The sequence below is a fragment of the Lissotriton helveticus genome, chromosome 11, assembly GCF_964261635.1.
Source record: "Lissotriton helveticus chromosome 11, aLisHel1.1, whole genome shotgun sequence".
NCBI classification, from domain to species: Eukaryota; Metazoa; Chordata; class Amphibia; order Caudata; family Salamandridae; genus Lissotriton; species Lissotriton helveticus.
In genome coordinates, this window is record NC_136072.1 from 822,322,227 (window position 1) to 822,341,170 (window position 18,944).

At 47.6% G+C, this 18,944-nt stretch overlaps 1 protein-coding gene across 3 annotated transcripts in view; it reads right to left on the reverse strand.

Annotated features, from left to right (window-relative positions):
• Positions 1 to 18,944, reverse strand: part of LOC144792107 (myoferlin-like) — a 3,514,236-nt gene that overhangs the window by 298,099 nt on the left and 3,197,193 nt on the right. For 2 of the 3 annotated variants that reach the window (XM_078666976.1, XM_078666975.1), the window contains one exon: positions 8,589 to 8,809. In XM_078666976.1, the coding sequence (XP_078523102.1) occupies positions 8,589 to 8,809 (221 nt within the window). Of the gene's footprint in view, positions 1 to 8,588; positions 8,810 to 18,944 lie in introns of those variants that run through there. The other variant, XM_078666977.1, reaches the window with a different exon arrangement.

The following is an 18,944-nucleotide window of genomic DNA, read 5'->3' on the forward strand; positions in this document are numbered from 1 at the left end:
GCTCATGGTCAACCTCAAACTGCAGGTAACGCCTGTGGCCTGGCAGGAAGGGGATCCGAAAAAGCACATCCTACAGGTCCAATGCCACTATCCCGTCTTTTTTGTCTAGGGCAGACAAGACCTGAGCCAGAGTGAGCATCATGAACTTCTCCTGCTTGAGGAAGAAATTGACAGTCCGAAGATCCAAAATGGGCCGCAACCCTTTGTTCTTCTACGGAATCAGAAAGTAGTGGGAATAACAACCTCAGTCTACTTCTGAAGCTGGGACCCTTTCTATAGCTCACTTGGCCAAGAGAGCTGTAACTTTCTCTTTGAGCAACCTTAATTGATCCTCCGTCAGCCATTCCTGATTTGGCAGAATGAGCAGAGGAAAAAAGAGGAAAGGCAGAGAATAGCCCTCCTGGACAATCTATAAGACGCACTTGTCCGATGTTATGTAGCTCCATTGTGGGAAATGAATTCTCCCACCAACTGGGGTAGTGTGGCCTTGCAGAGTCAGCATAGGAGTGCTCGGATGCTGCCGCTGCCGGGGCAGGGTGGCCGACTACTTCTGGCCTCCATTCCTGGATCAGGAAGCACCGTGTCCACGTTCTGCACAGCTTGGGCTGTCTGTGCAGGACAGCGGCTGGGATAGGGCTGACGAGGCTGGAAACCCTTTCCGTTTCCACGAAAGGGTCAAAAGGAAGACTGGCCACGAGGAGTGGAGTAGGGGCCTAAGCAGCTGGCCATAGCGCAAGAGTCCTTAAACCTGACCAGGGCTGAGTCTCCCTTTTCCCCAAAAAGATGGGTTCCATCAAAAGGCATGTCCATCAGATTGGTTTGGACATCGCCTGAAAAGCCAGTTGTCCTAAGACAGGCGCTACGCCTCAAGGCCACTGTCATTAAAATAGATCTGCCCAGCGAATCTGTCATATCTAGGCCACACCGTATGGTGAATTTAGCTGCATTCCTCTAATCCTTATAGGCTGGGAGAGCACAGCCCAGGCCTCCTCCGGGAATTGTGGCAGCACTTGCGCAACTGTCTCCCTAAGGGAATGGGACAAACAGCCCAATAAGCATGCGGTATTCACCGACTGCAATGCCAGGCTGGAGGAAAAAAACAACTTCTTTCCAAATGAGTCCAACCTCTTGGATTCCCTATCTGGAGGGGTGGAAGGGAACGGCCCTGGGATGTAGAGGTCTGCACCACCAAACTTTCAAGTGTGGATGTTGGCTGGGAATTTGAGATCACCCGGTGCTGGGCGATAGCAGCATGTAATCATCCTATTCACAGAAGCCCCTTAGGAAAGTAGGATCAGCTTTCATGGCCACCCCCACTTTTTGCTGGTGTCATTATGTTTTTCCGACTAGTCTGACTGGGATCCAGCTAATCAGGACCCCGTCTCTGTGCTTATTCCCTAAATTGGAACTAGTGGGTATTTAGGTACACTCCAGATTTGCTACTGGGGTACCCTTGTAAGTTCCTAGTATGTGGTACCAAGGTACCCAGGGCAAAGGTACACCAGAGGTCTTCACATGGTCTGAAGCATGTATTATGCCACACATGGGAGACCACTCAATTTGTGACTCCAGGCCTGCCATTGCATCCTGTGTAAGCTGTGTTAGCACCACTTACGACAGATATAGGTTTCCCTATATCTGAGGTCACTATATTTAAAACCTGTAACTCACCCCTAAGGCTTGCCTTTTAATCCTGAAGGCATGGTGCTGGGTCCAAAAGTGTAAGGGTGACCCTGCATGAGTGGGGCACCCTTTCAGAGTCCATTCTCCTGGGTTGTAAGTACATCAGCCATTATAACATATAGAGTAGCCATGCATCATTACACGATGACCATCACTAAACTGGCTGTAAGAAACCCTGTCATGTTTGGTATCATGTTGGAATCGTAAACGGTGTGGGAGGTATGATTCCATGTACGGTGTGGAAGGTATGATTCTATGCACTGTAAGCGCCTCTGGGAGGCCCTGAGTGCTCCTGGTTCCAGTCTTCCAGAATCGCACAGCAAACTAGGACTGCTGCTGACCAGAGTCACGTTTCTGCCCACCTGCTGCTGAGGCAAGCTTGAGCAGGGGAAGGCAGAATAAAAGATATCCTGTCACAGGGAGGTGTGACCACCACCCAGACAGGGTTTAGTGTATTGGGGCGGGGGGTGGTGTTTTCCAGCGCCATTGAGACTGCTTGTAGGGAACATTTAGTGCCCTCCTTGCATACTCCAGTACAAACCAGTTCAGGGAGCCGCTGGCCCCCAATCTGGCGTGAAACTGGACAAAGGACATGGGAGTATCCTCCCCACTGTCCAGCCCCTCCTCTGGGAGGGACCCCTGAATCTTCCCAACCCTTTCTTAAGGGTACTTGAAGGGCTTACTTGTGGGTGGGTCCCTAGATTCGTCATGGGACAAGATTCAGATCACATACCACTTCAACTTTGACCTTCTGGACACTCGTTGGACTTCCCTTTGAGAACCAAGACTGAACCGGGGAAGATTCCTTCTGCTCCAGGTCTTGTCATCTTGCTGGTCTTGCGCAACGTTTGTGTCCATGCTCCACACAGGTTCTTCACCAGGCCTGTGGACATCCAGGACACCTAAAGGAATCTCCCTTGGAGTGAAGGAGTCACTCACCTGCATCTGCATGCACCACAACACAGCTGACTGGTCTGCTGATCCTGGGCTCCCACAGACTATAAAAGGTTCAGCAACACAGGTGGTGGTTCTACAACTCCCTCGAGGCCTGCACTGTCGTCATACCTTGTTTCAGGCCAGTATCCCTTGTTGGTACCACCACAACCCCACCCCTATGAATCGTGCCAACTTGCCATTGCCAAGGCTTGTTGACTCTCTCCTTCAGAGACCTTCAGGCTCCAAGAAGCTCCAAACTCAAGAAACTCCTGCTGCCAAGATCTTCGCCCACACCTCTTCTACTGAACCATGGGCCTTCTTCATTAGTGAGCTGATCGAGGTCCTCTTGAGACTCCTATGCCTTTGGCTCCAGTGGGCTCCCCTTCTTGCTTGGGCCTGCTCCAACTTACCTGCTCGTGGTGGGCCACTTGGACCTTGCTGGTCCGGACACTGCACCCTTTTCACCTACTACTTTGTTTGCCGCTGCCATGGCTTGTTGATGCCCCTGCCGGACACTGACCCCTGGGTTCTCGACATCCGGCTGTGGGACAGCACAAGAATGGCTCCTTGTCTTCTACAGCATCGCCTGGTCCGTACAGCTGCAACTTCAAGGGCATCATCAACCTCTCCTGCATCTCCGATAATGGTGGGCATTCGTCTTCCGGGCCTCCTAGTCACTCCTGAGTGGCAAAGACCTCTCTGCTTTCAGGTACCTCATCTTGAATCCACCTTTGGATTTCACCGTACTCCTTTGTCTTCTTCTCCATTGGCATCTTTCCTGAAGTCTTCCATTGTGGTCTATGGCGGTTTCCGGCATCACTTGACACCTATGTACCCGGCGTCCCTGGTGTAGGTATCCTGGTTCCTGGGGTATCTACGGGTGGGGTGAATCTCCAACCTTCCATCTTCCACAGAGTTTCTTCAGGGTCCACTGGGAAGGGTCCTTCTTCTTTAAAATTGCAACAGCGACTTTCCTATTGACTAACATTGAGCACACAGTTGTGTTCCCACTCTGCACATGACCACCGTGGAGTTTCTAGATACTCACCTAGGGTGGGTCCTTAGGTCCCCGGCTCTTCTATGTCTTCTGGCTCCATTCGTGACTTGAGTCGTGGTTCGCATTCCACTATTTTAGTATATAGTTTGGTCTCCCCCTGGAGACCACTGTGTATTTGTGCTACTTACGTGTTCTATTTCCTAAGTATTGTGGGTACTTTGTTTGCATCTTTGGGTAGGAGATAATGCAATGTGTTCGTGAGTGTTTGTAATAACATACATATTTTTATAACTACACTGTGTGATTCTTTTTCACTCAACCTATACCATAGGATTAAGTACTGGTAAAACAAGCTGCTTTACACACTCCTGAAGGCTGTTCTCCACAGCTACCACTTAGAGAGCTTTCTAAGGTGTCTAAGACCACTAAAATCACCATAAGGGTTGTCGGGATTAGTGCAGGGTGCCACACTTACATAAGTGAGACACCCTATACTAAGCAACCCTCCCAAACCCCTGTGCTAGGCTTGGACCACGTGACTAGAAGGAAGTCCATAAGTGCCTCATTAAAGGGCAAAAGGGGTTCGGAAGTGGAAGCCCCTGGTTGAAGCACCTCGGTAAGGAGATTAGTCCTGACCTGCACTGAGGGCAGTTTTAGTCTGAGGACCTCAGCTGCCCTCTTTACCACCATTCAGAAAAGGGGGTGGTGATGAACAGAGTGTCTGAATTAAGCAGACCACTCTTACCCAGTCCAAAGATCAGGGCTTGATCCATCACCGTTATTTAGCTCACTGCCCCATCCCAGCTCAGAACCTGGCTATATGCAAATTAGTCTGTCCCTGGCCCAGTGCATCATGGGAACAGGGCAGACCAAACTACCAAGCCAATTCTTCACCAGAAAGGAGACAAGCTACCGGGGACCGGTTTCTGGCATTTCAGCCTCGTCGGCCCGGCTTGCTTGAATCCTGATGGAGCAGTGAGCAAGGGACTCATGTCTGAGTATACCCTGCCACACCTATAGTGGCCAAAAACGATTCAGAAAAGGGGGTGGTGATGAACAGAGTGTCTGAATTAAGCAGACCACTCTTACCCAGTCCAAAGATCAGGGCTTGATCCATCATGGCATAGGATGCCCCCTACTTCGTAGCCACTGTTGGCAGAGAATGGCGTCGAGCGACTTCGTTCCAACTCCGTGTCGTCTGGGATGATGATGGGGCTGGTACAGCCGATGGGCACCGGCGGCGGTGCAGGCACCGACTTCAGGTCTGACGCACTGGCATGACCGGCGTCGACCAGGATCCTGGATTGGATCCTTGAGGCCCCACTGGTGCCGTAGACGGAACCGACAGTGGAGAACCCAAGGGGGCCCCCTACAACTCCGCGTGCCCGATGGCTCACCAGCAGGGTCGTTCCACTCAAATACGCGGTGCATGGCCTCGTAAAAATTATTCTATTTGAGCAGGAGTCGCGCCGGCTCCCAGAAAGGGGGCAAGCGGGAACTCGATTCAGGCTCCAGCTGTGCGGAACCATGCCTAGAGCATCGGTGCTCCTTACCTCTCACATCGACGACAGCCCTGGTGAAGATGAAGTCCACTTGGACTTCTTCTTCTTATGCCTCTTTCCCAAGTGTCCTGAGGATCTTGAGTGGGAAGAAGAGGACTTAGGGCTCCAGGAGCGGTCCCGTGACCTCCTCTTCTTCAATTGGGACCAGGACTTCTGCGGAGTCTCGCTTGACGGTGACGACTATCAGGCCATGAGGAGCTTCATCGCCCGCTCCATCAAAGCATTTGGAGCCATGGTCTGGCAGTCCGAGCGCGACAGAGTCGTGGTTGCACTCGAGAGACCAGAGACAAACGAGGTGTGGATTGGTGACCGACATCATGCGGTGGCAGGCAACGCACGGCTTGAAACCTGTCTTCCTCTAAGACATCACTCGCACAGGAAGTGAAAAATGTACTGAATTTGAAAAAAGTCTAGAAACAAGCTGCCAAAAAGCGACAGAGTGGGGAGCTCATCGCTGTTCGGTGCTTACCCGCTGCAGACAGAAAGAACTGACGTCCGCGTGCCTGGGTGGTGCCTATATAGGTACTGCAACGCCATAACTGATGCTACCGATGACGCAGACGTCATGCAGAGCCGAATGGAGCCACCCATTGGTACACGTAAGGGGTATTGCTCAGCAAACGTTTCCGGATCCAGCCCGGCGCCTGGGGAATTCAAAAGTAAGGAATCTGCAGCAAGAAGTCTCTATCAGATTCTATGTTTGAAAGCTATGCCAGAGTGATTGTTGGGGAATCTAAAGCTCACAACCCCTCAATATTACTGACCAAGTTATGCCCCTGGGTATAGTAAATCAAAACATTTCACTCCACCAAAACAAGCATTGGCAAAATAGTTGAATTTAACACTTAAATACAATAGCAATTTGCTATTCGCAATTAAGGAATGTTAAGGATTCGCAAAAATGTTTGGGAATCCTTCATGCATAGGCATTTGCGATTACCAAATAGCGAATCCTTCAAATTTGCTATATGGTAATTGCAAATAATCACCTTGATGTATGTGCCCCTTTAATTAATTACATAGGTGAAACCAATGCATTACCAATGCTTGTTTAAGCTTCCACCTCGTTACAATCAGATTCAAGTAGATGGTAATAGCATTTCCTAATTTCCCTTTTCACAGTTAGGAAATGCTATGTACAAGCATTTTCTGATTCACAAATAGGAAATCCCTATTTGCGATTTCCTATTTTGCATTAGCCAAATGTGATTTCTACTGGGATGAAATCTCGTTTTGCAATGCTGCATAGGCCTTTGTATATTAGGAAAGGAAGTTTTGCATTTCTTAACAGCCCGAAATAGCGATTCAGACGTTAAGAAATGCAATATCCTTTTGTGCATATGGGCTGAAGTGAGAAACATTCCTGCCCTCATCCTGAGGTCAATGCTATTAGTGAACTAAGAGGCAAGACAGAAGTCATGTATACCCTACATGGCTTAGATTCCGTTTATACATGGAGCAATAGTTTAGTCTATTAAACCGAACAAGAGTTTTTTGTACCGCAGAAATGCTGAATTCACATATCTGAAGGTGCTCTCTTACGTGATGATGAAGAAAAAGGTGACTCAGTGAAATAAAATATTTGCCTAGGATCACACAATTTGAGCCCTGTTTATGAGTCAAGCGCATTAAATTTAGGTCGAGTAGATTATTCAAGTCACTAGACCTGCAGGTCTGGTAAAAAATAATAATATTTTAATGATTTTTTTTGGGGCGTGGTTATGTTTCCCGTACGAATCCTATGGTAGAATGCGCATACTCACCTCTGTGCCATGTTGTGAGGCTGTTCATTGTGCAAGGCAGCCTATTTGTGCACCATTGCATGAGATGGCAGCAGCAATCTGTGAATCTTAGTAAACATGGCTTTGTGCTGCCTTTTCCCCCATGCGCAAGACGCAATGCAGCAAATCTGGTTGCTGCCTGCATTGGATGAAAAAATAGTAAATATGAGCTGATGTGCTATAAAAATTACTGAATGAGTTAAATTGAGGTACCGCAAAACAAAAATTAAGCAGAATCTTCATTTATCACATCACGCTGTTTGAGATAAGGATCCATAAGAAAAGTCTGCATGTATGCGGCTAATATAGTGAAAACCTATCTACAAAAGCTACAATGAAGCGAAGCACTACACAAGAGTAGGAGGTACAACAAAAAGGAAGGGTGATCCTAAGAGGGCATGGGGTGGGTGCGAGAGGTGTTGAGAAGCTCTTCTGGAGCTTCTAGTGGAAGGGAGTTACACGGGGACGTAATGGGCCTCATTTATGAAAAGTGACGCATCGCTGCGAAAAAACAGCGATGCGTCACTTTTCATTGCACCCTCCTTGCAACACCCACGATGCATCATATTTACAGTATGACGCATCATGCCGCAAGGAGTTACAGATCTGTCAGTATTTCTGACGTATCTGCAGGCGCAAAAATTACGCATTGCTGGAGTGTCACAAAAGTGACGCAACTCCAGCAATGGGCCATTACACATGGGGAAGTCCCATGTTAAATGTTCCTGCGTCAGTCTTATGCCTGCCTTCAGGCAGGCATAAGATATTGATGCATTTGCGTCCTATAAGATTCCAGTGCGTCACTTCTACAACCCTTTCATGCATTGGAACGAACCCCCTGCATAGATTATACCTGCTGCAGGTATAATATGGTGCAGGGGGTTTACAAAGTAATGCATCTACCTAGATGCGTCACTTTGTAAATATGGCACAACATGGCACATTTTTTACGCCACTGGTGCGTCACAAAAATAAGCCTTGATGTTGCTTAAGAGGTAAGACCTGAGTGTTTTTTCCTTAAGTGAAGCAGAGATAGTGCTTTCCGATTTCGAGTAGGCTACATTTCAATAGGTTTGGTGTATAGTAAGAGATGAGCTGACTTCAAGGGCAATGCTTACACATTAGTATTAGGTAGGGGGGAGTAAAAGGAGTGCCTAGTCAAGCTTTTCTTTAATAGCTTTCCTTCAGTCGTTTTAGCCCTGAGTTAGAGAACCGTTTATGCATTATACTCGGCATCAAAAAGCCAATAGACTCCCACTGGGTAGACCTACGGGGCATACCATAAAAAGAAAAGAAGCCTATGCGGCACTCAAGAGAAAGGTCCCAAGCTCAGGTTGCAAATGTTTGCAAATCAATTGGACATGGTGATGTATTCTTGTAACACCATCACTTAACTTCCTGCATCGCCTAAAGACCCGACCCCTTACCTGGAACTCCCACATTTAGAGACTATTCTTCCATTGCTGAAAATCCCCACCACCGGCCACACACCTCTCTCCATAACTAAGCCCTCACCTCGTACACAGACCTCTGCCCCCATTGGCCAAAACAATTAACTCCCACCCACTGACCCCTCGTTACCCCTAACCCACTGGACCTGCCGCTCCCCCGTTCCCCAGTGCCACGTACACTTATCTTGCGGTGGCCATTCTCCATCGTCGTGCACGGCCACCATCCCTTTGCTGTCTTCTGCTTGAAGAGTTGGACTGTCCTTGGTACATCACGAGGAATTAACATCTTCTTTAGGCGCTTTGAATGAGACACCTTGGTGGAGCTCTTTTCCTCTAGGGTGCAGGACTCAGGAAATTCCTGGGGGCGGGGCAGTTGGATGAGATTTAATTCCAGAACACCTAGAGGCAAAAACAAGAGAACAATTCATCAATCTGCGTCTCCCCTCTATGGAATATGTCAAGAAACTTGACTCGATCCTGCCCTGCCATGCTATGACATCATTCTTTTAGGAGAATGCCTAGAGAGCGTGGCTTGAAGATTCAGAGATGTCATGTACTGATTCCAAAACCGTAGGAGTCAGGTGAGGTAGTACCATTGAGGCACTGGGGTGACACAACATCCAGTAGGCGTTGCATGTCGCTATAATGCTCTGGAACATATTTAGGGCCTCCCATTGTTATCACAGTATGCATAGTTCCTTGGGTCTCAGGGTGGAGGGTGGAGAATGGACTTTTTATAAGATAAATTGCCGTACCAGGGTACAGCTTCCATTAGAACATGAGTGATTATGGTGGGCTTTTCGGAACAGATATTTGTACATGTCTGATGTGTACTCTTTCAATGCCCAACACTCTTGAAGAGTCATCTCGTCCGACTACTATTGGAAACCGACTTTCTCTATATTAACCAAGGGTTTCCACGCTAAAGAGAGGTTGATTTAGAAAAAAATTGCTTCCCCAACTTTGGCTTCTTTATCTGCTTCCCTACCATCAACAAACCCAAACAAACATACTGCTAGGCCTGTGAGATTTAAGAACAACCTTAGTTATGCATGTGTTTTGTTTTATTGAGCATTCGGCTACTTGTGTTTTTTGTTGATTTAACAGAAGATATGTGTCAGTTACTATCACTGTGCAAAAAAGATTTCTATCGGAAACCTGTCTCAACCCTTGTTCCGGCCCTGACATCACTTTAGCTATTCCTAATGATTACTCTATCTCCAATTTAGATAAAGTAGACAAAATAGGTGGCAGGATAGTCATTATTCATCGGTACAAGTTCTTCTGTGCCAGGAAGCCATTGGATCTAGCACAAAAGCGTGGAGGCTCTATCTTTTTCAATCAAAATTTCAGGCACCTTTTCTCTATCGGGTGTTCTTATCTATAGTCCCCCTCATCCCAGGACAAGGTTTGGTGATTTACTAGCTACAGCTATGTAATAAGCTGGCTTAGTATATGGTGTACACTTATGTAAGTGGCCACCTTTCACTAATCTAGACAACCCTTCTCGTGATTTTAGTGGTCTCAGACAACCTCAGCAAGCTCTTTAAGCGGTAGCTGTGGAGAGCAGCCTTCAGGCTTAATCCAGGAGTGTAAAGCAGCTTGTTTTACCAGAACATAATCTTATAGGTACAGATTAAGTAAAAACGAAACACAGTGCATTTATAAAAATATGTATTTATTCTAAGACACTCTCTAACATATACAAATATCTCCTACCCAGAGATATAGGAAATGCACACAATACTTTGCAAGAAAACAGGTAAGTAGCACCCAATACACAGTGGTCGCCAGGGGGAGACCAAACCATATACTAAAATAGTGGAATGTGAACCACGACTCAAGGCAAGACTTTTCCCAGAAGACGTAGAAGTGCCGGGGACCTAAGGAACCACCCGAGGTAAGTAACCAGGAACCCCACAGAGGCCGTGTGCAGTGTGGGAACACGACCGCAGGCTCAATACTAGTCAATGGGTAAGTCAGGGTTGCAATTTTAAAGAAAAATTACCCTTCCCAGTGGACCCTGAAGACACCCGATGGAAGACAGCAGGTTGGAGAGCCACTCCACACATGTATACCATAAGAACCAGGATACCTACACCAGGGAAGCCGGTTGCATAGGTGTGAAGTGGAGTCGTAAACCATAGGTGAGGAACCTGAAAGCAGAGGGGACAGTCTATGCAACCCAGGAGTGACCAGGAGGCACGGAAGGGGAATGGCCATCGATGTCGAATGTTGCAGGAGAGTTGACGGTGACCTTGGAACTGCAGCTGTGCGGACCAGGAAATGTTGTGGAAGACTAGGAGCAGTGCACCAGCTGTTCCAGGTCGGATGCCAAGAGTTGAGGGGTCGGTGTCCGTCGAGAGCACCAACAAGCCTTGGCAACTACAAGGAGCGTGGAAAATGGAGAAGGTACAGTGTTAGGACCAGCAAGGTCCAGGGGAATCACCACAAGCAGGGGAGCCAGGGCAGGCCCAAGCAATCAGGGAAGCCTGTGTAATTCAAAGATGAACCTCAAGTGGACCCACAGGCTGGAGGCACTGGAGGCGAGAGAGGACCACGAGCACCTCACCAAAATGCAAGAGTTGTGGTGAGGACAAAGGTCTTGGTCATTGGAGATGATTGAGGTTGGGGCTACTGGGAGCCCAAAATTCTTGGATGAAGGAAGCCAACAAGCCTTTGCAATAGCAAGTTAACGCAGTGCACAGGGGTTTGGTTTCTGCGGCTCCGACGAGGGATACTGGCCTCAAACTTGGTGAGAGGACAGGGCAGGCCTCAAAAGATATGAAGAACCACGATCTGTGTTGCTAAGCCTTTCGGAGTCCGTGGGAGCGCAGGATCAGCAGACCAGTCAGCTTAGTTCTGGTGCCTGCAGATGCAGGGAAGTGACTCCTTCACTTCAAAGGAGATTCCTTCAGGTGTCTTGGATGCCCACAGGCCTTGGAAGGTTTCTGTATGGAGCACAGGTGTGGACTTTGCAGCAAACAAGCAGGGTGGCAAGATCAGGAGGGAGTAGCAGGAGTCTTCCCAGTTGCAGCCTTGATGCCCAGAGCATAGTCCAGTGAACTCCAGAGTGCCCAGAAGGTAGAAGAAGAAGTGGTGTCTTGAAATTAATCTTGTCCCACGATGAATCTAGGGACCCACCCACAGGTAAGCCCTAAATACCCTAAGGAAAGGGTTAGAACGATTGAGGTGGCCCTCCTAAAGGAGGGGCTGGACAAGGGGAATGATACTCCCCTGTCCTTTATCCAGTTTCGCGCGGGAGCCAACAGCTCCCTGAACTGGTTTGAACTGGACTATGAATGGAGGGCTTAATAAAATCACGTGACAGACAATGACACCACTGAACTGAATTCTCTTAAAGCAGGAGTACTACACACACACACAATTGCATACTTATCATTATGTAATGCAATATGTCTAAGACCAAGTAAGTCGGATGTATGAGGGTGCTTGGACGTCACTGAATTTTTTCCAACTCTATCGCCCTTTGGTCCAGCATTTTAGAGGTCTCCCTGACATGCGACTTAATGTACCCATCGCTGGTCTGAGATGTGACTGAATCTGAGCTAGCCCTGCCAGTCTTACAGAGGAAAATCTGTCATGTGACTTCCATTACCCAGCTCTACTGGTCTTTTACTGGTGATCTTAGCTTTAGACTAACTATTCCTTAGTACCACCAATCTTTCCGGGGTAATAATGTTATATGATTTATTTTGCTCTAGCTCTGCACATCTTTCAGGGATGTTCTTGCCATGTGACTGTAGTGTTGTCAAGTGGCACTCGGTCACGTGTGACATATACAGAGAGTCTGGGTTTTTATGAGCAGCACCAGTCTCACCAGGAACGTGTAGTTTGGGGGTTTTTTGCATTACAAGAGTGGGCTCTAAAGTCTCAACATGCCAAGTTTCATAGAAGAACAGACAGAACTGGTTGTGAGAATGCACGCACTCGACACAGAGCTACTTTCTAGATTTGTGGCTCACTGACTGCTTGACCCTGCACAGCAAGTTAAGGAAAGGCAGACATACACACAAAATAAATTATGTTATCATCACGAAAGTCATGCACAGGGCCGGACTGGCCATGGCGGGCTCCGGGCACTCCCACGGTGCGCCGCACGGGTGGGGGCCGGTTTTGGGTCCCTGTGGGCCGTTTTTGTTACAAGGCCGTTTTTGCAGCATAGCTGCAAAATCGCCCCTGTACCAAAATCGGCCGAAAACCGACCCCAGCAAAGAGCTCGGGGGCACCTCTAACCCCCGGAGTGGGGAGGGGGGCCGGCCGAGCACGTTGCCGGGGCCGGTTGTGGTTCCCAGTCCGGCCCTGGTCATGCAACAAGTGCTTTCCAAATAAATGCATTGATCACGAACATTATACAGAAATGACACCTTTAACCGCATGCGTGCGGGCGGAATTCCGCCCGTACGCTGGGTTTTTAAAAAGCGCACTTTACGTGACGAGCTGGGCTCGTCATGAGCGTGCGAGGAGGCTACGCCATGACGAGCCCAGCTCGTCATGAGCGTCGAAGGGGTTAATTACTATATTTCGAGGCTGGTGTGAGGTTAGAAACATCTGGCACTCAATGCTCTAGAACTGCAGAATTTCTAGCAGTTCAAAGGGGCACTGTCACTTGCAAAGCAAGTTACTCACTACAAAAAAGAAGGCAAACTAGTCAATCTGCAAGTCATTTGCTTGCATTTGGGACCCCCCCAATAAGGATTATCCACCGCCAATCACAGCTCTGATGTGGACAGTTCTTAGGGTGTGACTTGGTCTGTACCACAAAAGGAAGGCCAAGCATGTAATGGCAGCAACGTGGGCAAGGAAAAAGTAATCTTTATGGTGACTCGGTTACTCTTAGCCCATTGGCTATGTTCCATTGTTTTTCCTTATCAGTCTATGTATATCTGCCACCACAGGAATGAAAAAGTTAACTGACTGAGAAGTTGGCCAGATTACCTGCTGGTAAAAATACTAATGCCACACCTTGGCCCCTACCCCTGAAAAAGAGAACCACCCCATTGGATGGAATGAAAGATAATCTGTGGCATCGGGGTTTGCACTAATTTTGTAACCTGAAAAAACATTTATGATCAATTTGGAATTATCTGGCCACTCAAAATGAGAGCCTAAATGTAACGATGTCAACATAAAGGTAACTTTTTCCGACTCGAAAGTTCTAACTTTTTCTGTCCTGGACCTGTGCGTAGATGACAGAGCAAATGAGAAAAAAGAAAGAGAGGTAAAGACAACCAGAATCAGAAGCAATTTAGGCGTAGGCAAACAGGTTATAGAGAACATGTTTATGTTTATGTTTGAGGAATTTGTTTAGATCTTGTATACCAAAAGGTCTCTTGGTGCTGTGGGGAGTGGGAGAGCCTCCCTGAAGAGCTCTAACAGTAGGCTAGGGTGAACAACCATGTTTTCAGTTTTATCCTGAAGCTGGTGTACCCCGATGTTAGTCTGGTGTCTATCGGCAGAGAATTCCAGAGTGTTGGGCCAAGTACCGAAAAGAGAGAGAGCCACCCGTTCTCTTGCGCTTAAATCTAGGAATAGTCAGCATATTCAATATGGCTGATCTGACATTCTATTTTGGTAAGTACCTTGAGATCTTTGCGGATATGAATTTGGGGCCCGTCCCGTAAAGTGCGTTAAAAATCATACAACCTGTCTTAAACATGGACAGCTGAATCACCTGAAGCCAGTGTAGCTGCTTCATAAGTGGCTTAGTGTGGTAATGTCTCGGTTGGTGATAGACTAGCCTAGCCACTTGATTTTGAATCAGCTGCAACCTATGGGTTTGATTTGCAGGGATCCCTAAATAGATGGTGTTGGCATAATCCAGCCTGGATATGATCAAGGCCGGCATGATTACCATGCTTGCCTCCCAAGTGAAGAATTTCCTGATTTTCTTAAAGGTCCTCAGGTGATAGACACAAGATGCGTTAACTAGGTTGATGTGTTCATGCATAAATAGATTGGCATTGATTTTAATCCCCAGACTTTTGACCACATTTTTAGGGATAGGTGTAGTACCCAATGCAGCTGGCCAATGCGCTGGTGTCCACTGATCGCGTCTGCTATTGGATATAACTATCTCTGTTTTATCAGAGTTTAATTTGAGATAGTTGAGACTCATCCAATCATTAATGAAGAGCATAGTATGTTGGAAGAAACCCTTGGATTCCTCCGTCTCGTCAATCGGGAAATTCAGCTGCATATCGTCTGCCTAATTATATACCTTCACTCTCCTGTTTTGAAGGGTGTGGATCAGGGGACACATCCTGAGTTATCTTTATATCTCTCTGGAAAGAAGCCACAAGAGTATAGTGACAGCAGAAGGCATGTGGGATGGCTCAGGTAGCTGCTGAGCTAAGTACACACATAAATGCACCAGATTCGCCCAACTACGGAGACTCCCAATTTTTAAGTTACAAACTGGCTTTATTTTAGTTGTCTCCCACCCAAAATGACCTCTGTTTAAAACTAATTAATTGGAAAAATTCTTTCTTCCGATTTTGTTTTCAAAATCTCCCACTTACCTGATCTAAAATGTTGGCTGTATGCAGTACACCATTGATGGATGGAATTCTTGCACAAGCCACAACCAATCACTTTGGGCCCAATTCCAGTCCATGATTATTCGAACGGCAGGCCAGGTTCCTAAGCTTTATGCACCAGCCTGGCCCAAAGGGCTGTGGAATGCTCACTGGTAGAAACAAGTGCAGTTGTCTGTCATGAACACCGTGGCAGTTTTAATTCAGGTAGCCTGTTATCATTCTGTGCCTACTGCCAGATTAAAAAAAATCTCTTTTAGAAAGTGAGCAGTTCCTATGGCACATGCAAAAATGCTGATATTGTCATGGATGATCACTATGTAGACTGACGTTTTTTATCTTAATGGGCACATCATTATTATATGACCCCTTACAGTGTGCAAGCTTATTGTTTAGATAGATGGGCGCTTATAGCCATCATGTGGATAGAGCTGACGTATTTTGTGCCGTGTTATTCTCAAATTGGTCTTCGTGTCTCCAAACTCTGTTTTATTTTGAAAAACTGCAATAAGATCAGTGGTCAAACAGTATATAAACCCTAGGATATGACCATTGATTAGGAGAGGTATTCGTGCTAAAATTATCAACAAAGGTCAAGCCAGATACATGAACTAGCTGCAGACTCCTTACCTTCAAATTTCCCAGGCATCAGACTGGATCCAGAAGATTTTTCTTCAAGCAATGCCCCTGCACATAGCTAGGGGGTGTAGGCCAACTCCGCGTGATGTCGTCGGGGTCATCAGTCGGTAGTGGCATCCACGTCACCTATATAGGCGCCACCTCGGCAACCTGACGTCAGTTAATTTCCACGACTTTCCACATCAGAAACACGGAGCCATGAAGAGTACTGACAATGGTGTGTTTGAAAAAAGTAGGGCCCTAGAAGAGAACAACCTTGACACTAGAAACTAGACTGCAGTGCAGGGCAAGGAGTCTGCGACTAGATCATGTCTCTACCAGATAAGGCATTATCAAACGTAAGTAACGTCTCAATCTGATCGAAACATCTAGTTGCAAATGCCTCACCTTTGAATAGGTAGCCAAGCAATACCAACCCCAGTGGAGGAATGCGGGCAAATTCTAAACTAAGAAGTCCTGCAAGACCGAACGGGTGAAATGCCCCTCCCTGCAGACCTGACTTTCCAGGCAGTAGTGTTTGGTGAACTTGTGCAGAGACGCCCTCATTGCTGCCTGGCATATATCCAGGACTGCGACTTCACGTGCTAGTGCAGTGGTCGCGGCTTTATCTGTGGTGGAATGACCTCTTATGCCTTCAAGAGGCTGCGACTTTGCCAAAGCATAGAAGATATTGATGCAGAGAACAACCCATCGATAGGTGGTCAATTTCTGCATCTCCCGGCCTTTCTTTGCCCCCAATATACCCCCAAGAAGAATTTTTCGCCCACCCATAAATCTTTAATGCAGTCAAAATAGAAAAACAATGCTCTTTTTGGGTCCAGACGGTGCAGTCACTCCTCTTCCTTAGAGGAATGTGGAGTAGCATAGAAAGTGGGCAAGGTGACCAATTGTGTGACATGAAAAGGTGTCACCACTTTCTGAAGGAAAGAGGCTCTAGTGTGAAGCACCGATTTTTCAGGGAATATCGTAAATAGGTGGGATTTGGACGATAGAGCCTACAGCTCGCTCATCCTCCTGGCAGATGTGATTGCAACTAAAAAGGATGTTTTGATGGTGAGCAGTCGGAGGGGATAATTGTGCAGTGTAGGAGGAAGGCTCGTTGGCTCAATATATGGTGTACACCTATTGGTGATACACCCTGCACAGGGAACCCTTAGTGATAGTATAAGGGGTCCCCGATTGTGAGAAGTTGGCCTGGCATATGAAGTCCACTATTCTAGTGGGCACCTTGAACCAGAACAAACGACCCTTATTGATGCAAGGTTTAAGACAACCTTTATAGAAAGCTATCCCAGTGGTAGCTGTGGAGAGCAGCCTTCAGGCTAAGTCTTGAAGGAATGTAAAGCAGCTTGTTTTACCAATCTATAATCTCTTGCATGATTAAATGAAAGTACACCACACAAGGTATATATCAAATATATATATGTATTTATTCTAAACACAACCCCTCTAGTCTCTTTATGAGGCTAGAGGTCAAAGTACAATACAAGAACTTAAATAGCACACAGTAAACTAGCACAGTATACGTTTTGTCCTAGGGGCCTCACATACCATATACTAAAAAAGTGGTATAAAAACCACGTGGGGGATAGAAGTGAGGCCTAGGGCCTGTAGAACCGCTGGGGCAACCAGGAACCACCCAAGGTAGGGACGCAGGAAACCCACGGGGGACGCGTGGAGTGTCTAAACACAGTCGCGAATCACCATTGACTCCCTATGGAGGAAAAGCAAGTTACAATTTTAAAGATTAAGGACACTTTGGAGTGAACTACGATGGAACCCTTTTAGACTAGGACACTTCGAGAGTCAAGCCCCACGGGAGCACGGAGTACTCGTGTTACTTCACCCAGGGTGCATAGGTGTCTTTTGGTGTCGGATTTTGCCGTTAATTCCAATGGAGAGCTGCGAAGAAGTGCTGCAGGCGACCAGAGGAAAGGTGTCCGGGTGGATCCAAGGGTGGATCGGAGATCTGAAGAACCTGAAAGCAGAGGGGACAGAGTCTGGGTGACTAGCCAGTGACCAGGAGGGCGACAAGAAGATGCCAGCCGATGTCTGGTGCTTTAAGGTGAAGTAGGTGAAGCTTGACTCTTCAGCCACGAGGACCAGGAGGCATCGACGACAACCAGCAGCTGGATTCGAGCTGTCCCACGAAGGATGTCAAGTGCTGCAGCGTCGGAATCCGGATTTGACCCAACAAGCCTTGGCAACAGCAACCCACGCAAGATGACAAGATTGGCTTCAGTGCAGACCAGCAAGGTCTGAGGGGCTCACCCTTTGGAGGGGAGTCAGAGCACGTCTGGAGCAACCAGGAAAGCTCAAGAAACAAAGGATTATCCTTCATGGGGACCCACTAGCCAATGGACTAGGGATTGCGAAGGAGCCTCGAGCTGCGTGAAGAAAGGGGACTCACGGAACACTCGTGGACTGCAGGCCTCTTTGCTTCGGTGCAAAAGGTGCTCGGGCAGGGACTTCAAATACTCCACTGCACAGCTTTGGAAAACTTCGGTAAGTAGGTGCACTTGCAAAATTTCAGGATGTCCAGGAGTTCCGGACCCACGTCTCTCGTGATAGCTACAGGTCTCAGCTCTGCTGGGGACTCGTGTCGGCCTCGGAGATGTTTGGAAGTCCGTGTCCTGTGTCACAGATTCTTCAGGATCCAGCGGGAGCCTCGAAAATACAGACCGGCAGGATGCATCTTTGGTACCTGTTTGAACAGGGAGGTCACTCCTTGACCCCAAGGGAGATTCTTCAGTCTTTCAGTCGAAATGAAGTCCTAGGGACTGGGGTCAATATTATCAAGAACGGCGTTAAAGTTATTGCTGCTTTAGTGGCAGGAAATTTTCGCTAAAGTGGCAATAATGGGCTTTATAATACGCCCTTGTGAATTCCCATAGAAGCCCAGGTTCACACCAGAACCTGGGCTTCTATGGGAATTTACAAGGGCATATTATCAAGCCCATTATTGCTGCTTTAGCGGCAGTTTCCTGCCGCTAAAGCGGCAATAATTTTAATGCCGTTCTTGATAATATGCCCCTGGGTTCATATGCTTATACTAAGTTTAGGGAATGGACTAACTCTAGGGCCCCACCTATGGAGGGCATGGGGAGGGGGTGGTTACACCCCTTCTCCTTTGTCCAGTTTTGCGCCAGAGCTGGGGCTGAGTGCCCCAGCAACCGGTTTGAACTGGGAAATGAATGGAGTACCTTGTGTGCCCCAGGCAGTGTCTGAAAAGCATTCACTGAATGCAACCCACCCTGCCCCAATACACTAAAGCCTGTCTGGGGAGGTGCTAGCACCTCCCTGGACAGGAAACCTTTTGTCCAGGCCTCTCCTGCCAG